This window comes from Austrofundulus limnaeus, unplaced genomic scaffold (assembly GCF_001266775.1).
Source record: "Austrofundulus limnaeus strain Quisiro unplaced genomic scaffold, Austrofundulus_limnaeus-1.0 Scaffold258, whole genome shotgun sequence".
In the NCBI taxonomy this organism is placed as follows: domain Eukaryota; kingdom Metazoa; phylum Chordata; class Actinopteri; order Cyprinodontiformes; family Rivulidae; genus Austrofundulus; species Austrofundulus limnaeus.
Window position 1 is genome coordinate 468,109 of NW_013952660.1, and position 11,336 is coordinate 479,444.

At 39.2% G+C, this 11,336-nt stretch overlaps 1 protein-coding gene across 1 annotated transcript; it reads right to left on the reverse strand.

Annotated features, from left to right (window-relative positions):
* Positions 1-3,700: 3,700 nt before the first annotated feature.
* On the reverse strand, positions 3,701-9,923 carry cryba4 (crystallin, beta A4). The gene is made up of 6 exons (XM_014020575.1): positions 9,865-9,923; positions 9,528-9,571; positions 7,626-7,744; positions 5,823-5,964; positions 5,326-5,468; positions 3,701-4,086 (listed from the first exon to the last, which is right to left on the reverse strand). Exons 2-6 carry the CDS (start codon positions 9,564-9,566, stop codon positions 3,939-3,941), a joined length of 591 nt encoding a protein of 196 aa, XP_013876029.1. The 5' UTR covers positions 9,567-9,571; positions 9,865-9,923; the 3' UTR covers positions 3,701-3,938.
* Positions 9,924-11,336: the final 1,413 nt, after the last annotated feature.

Sequence of the window (11,336 nt, forward strand, 5' to 3'; positions counted from 1 at the left end):
GTTGCCGACATCTGGTGAAAATTTCATGTCATTAGCACCTCTAGTAATATATTTACTGAGAAAAATGTTGACGTGTTCAATACTTATTTTACCCGCTGTATAAATGGCGATACAGCTTTAGCTCCTGAGCTAATGACCATCAGATATGAGGATTAAGCAGAATTTGTGAAAATACAAAACTGGTTTAAACTCAACAAATTATCCTTAAATTTGGACAAAACTAGTAATTATGTGATATTTACAAAGAGACAAAGAACTGTTGACATTCCATTTAGAGTTGGTGGTGTACTGTGGAGTCAGTGAGGTGAGGTTTTTGGGTATTATTACTGATGAGAAAATGACATGAAAACCTCATATAAATTATTTAAGAATAAAACTAGCTAAATCTATTGCATTGCTTTATAAAGTAAGGGACTTGTTCATTGATAAAAAATCTCTGTATATGTTACATAACATTAATTGTTCCACACTTGGTCTACTGTGTTGAGGTATGGGGGAAAGCATGCAATGTACACATCCTGTTTTTATTTTGCAAAAAAGAGCTATAAGAGTCATCACTCGAAAACATTATCTTTACCCTCTAATATATTATTTTGTAAACTGAAATTCTATGATTTGATTGATTACAATATTTTGTTAGTTATGTATAAAGCACACCGAAATGCATTATCTTTAAATGTTCAGATAAATTTTACAAAGAGAGAAAGCTGTTATAATCTTAAAGGAATAGAGATGTTCATGAAACCTAAGTTTAGAACATGTTTGAAAGAACGATGCAAAGAGTGAGACTGTGGAATAATTTAGAAGACAATGTTAAAAGTGCCACATCAATATGCGTATTTATGAGAATGATAAAGACTGGACTGTTAAAAATATATAAAATGGTTTAATATGAAGACATTCACTTTGTTGTTCTAGAAAGTTTCAATGTTTTGCTGTGTTTTGTTTTGTTAACTGAAGATCCTTATAGTTTTAATCTATATTTGAGGAAATAAGAAGCAAATATAAGATTTTTTTCTTCTCTCTGCCACCTTTCATTTCATTTTATTTGTATTTTCTTTTTTATTGTACATAGAATTTTGTTTTGTGAAATGAATAAAGTTTATAACTTAAAGCCCAAAAGTAGAATGTGGAGAAATAGGCACATATAGGGATTTGATTTAAACGTGTGCAAAATTGCATTTTGTCAAAATATAATGAAATGCCTTATCAATGCATCATTTGAATGAACTGTCTGAAATGTAATCCTAAAAAAACATTTTGAAGCATTTTTTTGAGCAGTAGCAACAAAAAAAACAAACTAATTTTAAGGAAAAGTGGCTTAACATTTTGAAATTTTCCCTGTGAGTTGAATGTTTTTGTTTCTTTCCAACTGGGAAATCTTAATATACAAATACTATTTGAGGTTTCCTCTTTATATTAACATAAAAAAAAGACTCAATAAATTTACATAAAATTAGGATTCAGACCAAACAGTAATGTATTATTGTAACCAACAAGACCAGTTAAGTTACATCTCTGGATCCACTTATGACATCAGAATAATCCAGGTATCAACATGTAGCTTTTAAAGCAGGAATCTGAAAATGTAGTTAGGTCATTTTGACCTAACTACATTTTGGCTCATTTCAGTATGATGAGTCACATATTGTTGGCTCGGTAAGTAACGCCATATAGTACTAATAAATATATGGTGTTAATTCATATATTGCTGAAACTAGATGTATTAGCTCAGGCGCTATCATCTAATGTTGAAAAAGGACAGAGTCTGAAGTACTTTTGTGAAACCTAAAAAAATAATAACTTTGAGTTGTTGTAGTTAGGAGTTTGTGTTGTGAATTATTTTCAAATTTTAGCCCATCATCTATACAAAAAATGAAGTTTTCACATTTTTTTGTATTGGCTGAGGTTTGATGTTCATCTGCAATTGATTAAATTAAATCAAGATACACCTTAAAAACACAAATGCATGCATGTGTGTACAACTAAAATAGATTGTGTTAGGGCTCAGAGTCAGAACACCTCAGAACATTAAATGCGATAACATTATTTTCAAGGTTTGACCAAATCTATTATATCTTCATCGTTTCTCATTATCAGATGATATAAGTTGAAATGACGGGAGTTTGGGGACTGCCATTTGGGGAGGGGGTCCTGAAGAAGGGCGGACCGTCAGGTGCGGTCCTGGGCTGTGGGTGGGCTCGGGGCTTGGACGGTTGCCGGGGGCGGGGCTGGCTCTCCATCCTCCCTGGTGCTGCTTGGTCTCCTGAGGTGTGGCTCTTGGTTCCTGTGAGTGGCCCCCTGGCAGGGGTGGCTGCCGGGTTCCGGTGGGTGGACGGCTGGGGAGGTGCACTTGTTTGTTGGCGGTGTGGTGGGGTGGTCATGGGCATGGCTTCTCTGAGGCGGGGGGCTGGCCGGGCGTCCTGGTGCGGCCTGGGCCGGGCCTTGGCTATCTGCTCCTCTCCACCTCAGAATGATTGGGACGACCTCCTGGGTTTGGGTGTGTGCAGCCTCCAATAGGGGGTGGGTGCATGTCCTGGACCTGGGGGGTATAGAGTGTGTATCGGGGGTATGAGTAGAATGTGGCGTCCTTGTATGTCTTTGATTGAGTGTGGGTGAGGATGAGGGTGGGATGGTGCGATTGTGTATGTTTGGGTATTTGTCAGGCTGCCGTCTGGGCTGCCCCTCCTGCTGGTTTATCTGGGGGCCCGCTGCTACTCGGCCCCCCGGTGGGGTGTGCGGCTGGCCGCCAGCAAGTTGGGGGTTCCCGGGGTCTGGGGCTGGGCGCTGGGGTATGTGCCAGCCTGGCCTGGTGACTGCCTACTGGGGATTGGGGCCTCTGGGCCTGTCGGGCTTTGGCCTAGAGGGGGTGCGCCCTGGGGGCCCGGACCTCTGTGCCCTTTTTTGGATCTGCTCTGGTATGGCGGGTGCCATTGGGGCCCATGAGTTTGTTGCTGCTGGCCCCGGGGGCTGTGAGTGTGGTCGCTGGGGGGACTCTCCCAGTTCTGCCCTATGTTCTGATCTGTGGGGTGGGCGGATCTTCCCGTGTGGGTGCCCCTTGGGGCTCTGCGCTCGGGATCCCTCTCGGGCCCTTGGGCTCTGGTCTTCCCTATGTCTGCCTCGTGTCTTGGGGGTTGGGTCTTCGATCCTCTACAGTCAATATTAAATTTTCCATTGAAGAAATCTTGTATATACACGCATGTTCACAACCGCTCACAGACAGGTGTTCTGATCCGGGGGTTCTGACTGGTCACTGAGTGTGTATACTGTATGTCTGTGTGTACAGTATATACTGACAATATTTATGAATGTAGGCATGTATGTATATCTTTATATATGTATGGGTATGTTTATATTTTTATTTATGCCCTCCATGTATTTATCCATTTATTTTTCAGGTGAGCGGACAGATGTTGGGTGTGTGGTCCTGTGTTTTGTTGGTGTATATTTAATATACTTCTAATCACTATTTCAATCTTTCTATCTTTCTTATTACTTCTCTCTCTGTTTTTCTCTCTGTCTCTATAGAAAAAAAAAGAAATGACGGGAGTTAATATCCTTCAAGGAAGCCTTCGTTTAACAATGTTATAATCCTAGAAATGAATAAACCTCTTAAGGAAACAACAAGAGCTCACAGTAAATTAAACAACAAACTTGTGAACGTTTCAGATAAACTATTTAGTCATGGTTTAACCACACATTTGTTTCAGATTCAGTCTTTATTTGCCAAGTTGTCTCTGTACACTGTTCTGTGACTCGTCAAGAAAAGCGATGCAGTTCACAAGGATTTTAAGTGAGGGAACGTGTGCCTCAGATAAGTAGGTACATCGGTGGAAGTCAGTAAGGTTTAAGAAAAACAGTTTATTCAGCAGCGAGGAGGGGGCGGGGAGGGGTCAGGGGTGAAGGGTCACGTAGGAGATTGGGTTCGATGCGACCGGTTACTGCTGAATACGGCGGATGGACTGGATCTGGGGAGTCTGGCAGTGGGAGCCAAACTCCCTGAAGTGTTTGTACTCCCCACAGTGACGGTCACACTCCATGATATACTGGTAGCCACGGTAGCCAGGGTACTGGTAGCACACAAATCTGTTGTGGGAGTGGGGAAGAAGGAGCAAGACATGCTGTTATGAAAACCCAATCAAAAGTCCAACCCCAATTCTGAAAAGTTGCGGAAAATGTACATAAAGTCCAAATGCAATATGCAAACTTCATTAACCTATAATTTATTTACAGTGGAAGATAGTAAACATTTAATATGTTTAAAGAAGCTGGGACAACATAAGGCTGTAAAAAGTATGATGTGTATAAATAATAATTGACAACTGGTCAGTAAAAAAGTATTTTAGAGAAATAGAGTTAATCTGCAGGTGGTCAGAGGTTTAACATGCTGCAAAAAAACTTTCCAAAAGTACTTAAAATTTTTCAGTTTAACAATCCTCAACAGAAAACCTGGAAGATTTTGAATCTCACATCATTTATGGTTCACAATCTGATCAACAGATTATTATAATCTGTAGAAATCTCTGAGCTCAAAGGCTGGAAGTTAATACTGGATGGCTGTGATCTTTCACCGCATTAAAAACAGGTCTGGTTCTGTTCTAGAAATCACTTCATGGACTCAGAAACATTTCCACAGATCACTGTGAAGACAGTTCACCGTGCCATCCACACACACACACAAAAAAAAAAAAAAACAGATTAAAGCTCTATCATACAACAAAGTCCTGCTGCTTCTCTGGTGGTACAGGGATGCTGTGCCTTTGTCGTGGACAGTTTACACATCTGAAAGGGCACAAGCAATGCATAAAAAGCACACAGAGGTTTTAAAATAACATTGGTTCTCATTCAGATGATACGTTTTTCAGGGAAGACTTTGCTTATTTCAGCAAGACGATGTTAAACAACAGCCTGACCTCACTGTGGAAAAGTGCAGGCACTGAGCTGGGCTGGTCTGCCTGCAGACCAGACCTCTTGGTGCATTCAAAAATCCAAAATCCAAGAAAAAAGTCCAGGACTGTCGACCTAGACTCCAACATCAGTCAAGAATGGAATAACAAACCTCCAACAACTGGTCTCCTCAGCTCCCAGACTGTTGTTACAAAATGAATGTTTAAAAAATGTAAGCACTACTTTTTTTAGATGTGTTGCTGCCATCAAATTCCCTTTTCCCCATTTAATAAATACACGTTCATATTTGATGTGCTTACTATGTTCCATTGTGAATAATATGTGGAAACAATTGCGTTTTGTTACATTGTAAACAGCGTTCTAGTGCTTTTGAAATAGAGATTTTATGTAAAAAGAAGTTCCCCAGGGGACACTCACGCTCCAGACTGGACCCTGAGAGAGCCGACCTCATTGTTGCACCAGCCCATGGCCTGGAGGGAGGGGTAGTCGTCGCTGAGCTCACCCTTGCGGCCCATGAAGTTCTCCCGTTCGAAGATGGTCATACGACACTCTCTGTGGTTCTGCAGGGGTTGGGTGCAGCGAGGAGAAAGAATACAACCGACAAAGTTGTCAGTCCGGTTAGACGAGTTTACCTGAAACATCAGCTGCCGTCAAAAAGCAAAGGCAGATGGCAATGTTTTTGCCCATGTTCGTATGTCTGTTAGCAAAATATCTAATAAAGCCATTGCACAATTTTTTATGAAACTAAGTAATATTGCACATACGTCTATAACTGTGTAACGTTTGGAGTCAGTGAAACTCACCATGGCTGCAATCTTAGTAAACACAGAACGGCTGATGTAATTTAATTTTACAGATACTCCTTCTATAAATACCAGGCCTGAAAGCAAAAAGACTGATTTGTTGTGACGTACAGAGCAGGCGATAGGTCTGAATGAAGTCATCCTCTCGATATGATAGGCGTTGCTGCCTCCGAAGGCATCACACTGAGGGTACTCTCCCCTCTCCAGGATAAACTGCTGGCCCTGGTAGGAGGCGTGCTCATAACCCACCCAGCTGGGAAAAACAGGGAAATGTATTATTCTTATTATTCAATAAGAAATAAAATGTTTGAGTGATTCAGCTTAGTTGTGTCCACTAAAGTTGATTATATAAAAAGTGATCATTTAAACTTTGTTCTCAGCAGATAGTTCACAAGGGTAAAGAGGTCAAATGATCTTCAGGTCGTCCTAAAACCAGGTGAAACCCAGTTTGTTAAATATAACCTCTGCCCTCATGAGAGAACAGAAAGCATCTTTAAACAGTTTTTATTATAACACAAGTGATTTGTTTTTCCTGTTTTTTGTTTTTAGTATTGTTCTCAATGGTTTTTGCACTCTAACTTCTTCTGCAGATTTTGTTATTTTAGTCATTTAAATGTTCAAATGTTTAGCGCAGTTAAAAAAAATTGGTGCCACGACTTTGGGGTTTTTGCAACAATTTTTACTTTTCGAAACATTTCCATTTATTTACAGATGTTTCCCTCATAGAAATACATATAGATCTTTGAGAAACACTGTTCTCTTTCTCTACTTTTAATCTTCTTGTTCTACTTTTAGATTTAAGCTAGCCGTTTGTTGCTTTTACCGACCAGCTAGTCTTTTGCTTTAACTGTTCTTTGCTACATTTAGCTTCTAGCTAGTCAACGTTGTATAAAGTACCTCAAAGTGATACTTGAGTAAAAGTACAAGTATGTCATCATAAAAATACTTTGGTAAAAGTTAAAGTCTTCTGTAAAAATATTACTTGAGTAAAAGTCTTAAAGTATCTGATATTTTTTGTACTTAAGTATCAATGGTAAATTTCTGACACAAAATCTACTTAAGTATTAAAAGTAAAAGTACTGAGTAAAAGTGAGCAGTTAGATTTTCTAAAATGACATTTATTGGGAGGTGACTTCTTCAAAAAATATTTTTTCTAACAGCATGCAGCTGTGATGAGTTGTATACAAAGTAATACGGTGTCAGAATGGTATTTGTAGTTCTCATCCAACCACAATTAAATTCACTCTATCCAGGAGACACAATTTATCAGGATAGTATTTTTTAAAGTAATAACAACTCAGAATAAAGTAGGAGTAACGACTTTCTACTTCTTACTTTTTTACAAAATGTAGTGAGTAGAAAGTACAGATAATTGTGTAAAAATGTAATGAGTAAAAGTAAAAAGTACGCTGAAAAATAATTACTCAAGTAAAGTACAGATAACCAAAATTTCGACTTAAGTACAGTAACAGAGTATTTGTTCTTAGTTACTTTACAGCTCTGTATCTCGTATTTAGCTAGTTTTCCCTTTTAGCTAGTGTTTTGGTTCTGTTATCTAGCATTTTACTTCCTTTGGCCTTCAGCTACTGCCAACATTCACACTGCACTGTCACAGATTTTATTTTCTAGTTCAATAAAAGGAATAGTTTACTTGATGCAGATTGGTTAGTTTGGATTACCTAGAAGTACTTTGCTGCTTTAGTATATCATATTACTGTTTTGATGCAACACAACTCTGTTTGATTGTATAAAAGCAACAGAAATGTAGAGTTTAAACAAGACCCAGATTAAATTTTTTGGAGTGGATGTTAACACACACACACACATACACGTACACACACACACACACTAACAAGTCAAACAGCTTCCCTCCCTTGAACCTGGCCTTTCTGCAGCCCAGGCAGCTGTACTCACGCGCCACTCTCCACCCTCAGGGAGCGCACGGTCTCAAATCCGAACTCCATGACGTTGCAGCACTCAGAGGTGAACTCGTGGCGGCGGCCCTGGAAGCACTCCTCATCGTAGACGATGATCTGTCGGTGAACCGAGGACGAGTTAAAACAAGGGTTCTATAAACGGGCACCGTGCCCTCAATCAGTCTGAAAACTAGCCAGGGAGGATTGGTAATTGCACCGGCCAGTTTTAACAGATTTAACAAGGCATGTGAAATTAAGATTATTTCAATCTCATTACAGTCAAACAATGTAAATTTTTTAAACAACAAAATAAAAATGGAAGAGCTGCGATAAGCCTCTTAACAAAGAACTTCAACTATTAGAATATTTTTGTCCATTAATGATCACTGAAGTAAGGTAATTTATCAGTGTGCATTGCCAATGCAATGCACACTATTGTGATTCATTTCCCATCCAAGTCATCTCCACTTTGGCACACTTCTCCTCCTGCATACTTTGTCCTAGAGCTGCCATTGTAATTTAAATCTGTAAAGCTCCTGTGCCAAATGATTGCTATGCCTTTTGGTGCTTGTACAACCATAGTTTTTGAAATATTAATGTTTAAAATCAAATAATGGGAGTCAATGGAGCCTTGTATTGGTCCAATACTGCCCCATGCTGTACGCAACTTGGTACTGCTCCGTAGTTTAATAATATTTAAACTCAGTAGTTCAGTGTTTACAATACAAACATGATTGTATTTTGATATTTCACTATAATATTGTCCTAATATTCCTTTACTGTTGTAATATATTGCAGTTTAGTGTCAACAATTGCATTGGCAATTTGGCCTCTTTCAGCACACATATAAACCTAACACTGGGAGTGCCTACTGCAACAGCTCCTATAGTCTCATGGTGAACACTATGGGCTTTCATGTGGGAGATCAGGGTTCAATCCCAGCCATAAACAAAATGTTTCATTAAAACTGCATATTTTCTAATTGTTATATTCTCACACAATTACCCTCATTACAAACAACTGCTGACTTGGTAGGCACAAGCTGGTACTTGATTAGCAAACACATTTCAACTTGGTCACAGTTTAAGCTGCAGGCAAAGGCAATGCACATTTGTTTTTACATTGTAAAAACACATGTCTAGTTTCTTGTAAATCTCAACACCTCACACTTGGTGTTTTATAACCCACACTGGGGTCTTGACCCCAACTAACTGGGCTTACAGGACTAACTAGTGAAAAGTATTTGTAAGGCGACCGGGTGTCACTTCATTTTTAATAAAGGCTTATCTCCTTTTTTCACATTTCAGTTAAAAAAACCCCAATAACCATTGCATTTAAAACTCTTTATCTCCCCCTAAGTGACTGGCTGAAGTTTTTCTGTGTGGAGTTTACATGTTCTCCCCATGCAAGCGTGTTTTCGTCAGGTTCACCAATCAGTGCATGGCAAAGCAGCTAAAGGAAATGGACATATGTGTGTTGTGTATGTTGGTGGATAGGCAGTGCGAGGATCTATCTCACTGAGTGCTGAGATCATGTTATCTGGTCGCCCAGTTTAGAGTGTGATTGCTCAAAGTGTTTGTCATGAGTTTTGGAGGAAAGCATTATGCTGTAGATTAGAATGACTACCAGATTTTAAATCAACATACACATTTCCATCCAGTCAGATAAAAAAAACTCTAACTACCCCTCAACTTTTCTCTTTCATAAACAGCTATGCCTATTTTCTCCACTCGTGTTGTTGTTTTTAACACTGCACAGGGAACCAGTCTACCCATATAAGTCTCACTCCTCCACGTAAACAAATTGGCCCTTATTAAAATATGTAAACACTGATTTGAGTCCTGTTGGATCTGTTTTTGGGGTCTGAAATGGGACAGAAAACTGCGATTTGGGGACTCACCTTCCAGTGGCCGGAGAACTTGGTGCAATGGTGAGTCATCTTGTCTGGAAGGAAGGAATGAAAAGATGAGAGTAGATCATTAATGACCAATAAGTAAAAATGGATGCTTGAATGATGAAGATCGTCACGTTTTACCAAAAAGCTCTGGCAGTGTTCTGGTCAGAGTTAGAGTTTGTTTAAAATAAAGAGTTGAATAATCGTTCTGTAGGTGCAATAATGGTCTTTGGGGCCTGGGATGTGAATGGCTCTTGTGTTTTAGGGATGTTTTTTAGGGGGTATGGGTTGTGGCTCTGCTGTACCCTGACTTAGCTGCTGTGTTGGGGGACGGGAGACTCACCTTGTTTCGATGCTCTTGGGTCGTCCTGCCGTGAGAGTGAGAAGAGCCACGCGCCCCAACCCTTTTAAAGCCTCCCCTGGCAAGGGGCCATGCCCGAAAGGCCCAGCTCAGCAGCAGGGAGGGGCTTGTCTTTGTCTCCCGCCCTCTCCCATCTGACAAAAGTCAGGCTAATCTGTGGAAGGGGCAGAAGTGCAGACACCACAGTATCACTGGGGGGCAGAGGGAAACGGGAATATAAGAGAGATACAGCAAAGTGAGGGTGGGGGGACAGGAGGAAAAGATGGACCCGAGAGCCGTCTCATTTATTTTCACATCAGGCTGAGATGTGCTCAATAATTTTGCCAATTATTTTTCTGCTTTATTGGTTTAGTTAATTAATGTCTGAAAAACACAAAAACAGTCGTCTGTAACAAATAGGAAAAAACTCATTAAAATGTTCCAATTTGTGTTTAAACTCTTTTTTTTTTTACCTTCTTCAGTACTGGATGCAGTCTCATTGCAGTCTGACTTCATGACACAGAAAATGTACTCAGAGTTGTGAAGGAACTAAGTACAAATACTTTGTTACTGTACTTAAGTAGAATTTTTGGGTATCTGTACTTTACTTGAGTAATTATTTTTCAGCGTACCTTTTACTTTTACTCATTACATTTTTACACAATTATCTGTACTTTCTACTCACTATATATTGTAAAAAGGTAAGAAGTAGAAAGCCGTTACTCCTATTTTATTCTGAGTTACTATTACATAAAAAATACTATCCTGATAAATTGTGTCTCCTGGATAGAGTGAATTTAATTGTGGTTGGATGAGAAGTATAAATATATACCATTCTGATACTGTATTAGCGTGTACACAACTCATCACAGCTGCACACCGTTAGAAAAAAAATTTTTTTTGGAGAAGTCTCCTCCCAATAAATGTCATTTTGCAAAATCTAACTGCTCACTTTTTACTCAGTACTTTTACTTTTAATACTTAAGTAGATTTTGTGTCAGAAATTTACTTTTGATACTTAAGTACAAAAAATTTCAGATACTTTAAGACTTTTACTCAAGTAATATTTTTAGAGAAGAGTTTAACTTTTACCAAAGTATTTTATGATAGGATACTTGTACTTTTACTCAAGTATCACTTTGAGGTACTTTATACAACACTGAATGTACTCATTCGTGTGTAAGTTACATCATTTCAGTGATACGTACCAATTCTTCCCAGTAAGTACAAGATATGAACTGGCTTTGTATGTGGCACCTAACAGTTCCCTGTAAGTACTGGGTACTCACCTGGTATGTACCTTGTACAAACCCGGTCCGTGCCTGGTAAACATATTTTTCAGGTACATTCTGAGTACTTACATGGTGCATACCTATTTACCTTGTGTTAGTACACAAGGTATGTAGGTATGTACCTTGTTGCACCTTGTGCATTTAGCTGATATTAACTTTGCATACCCATTAAGTACCCGATTT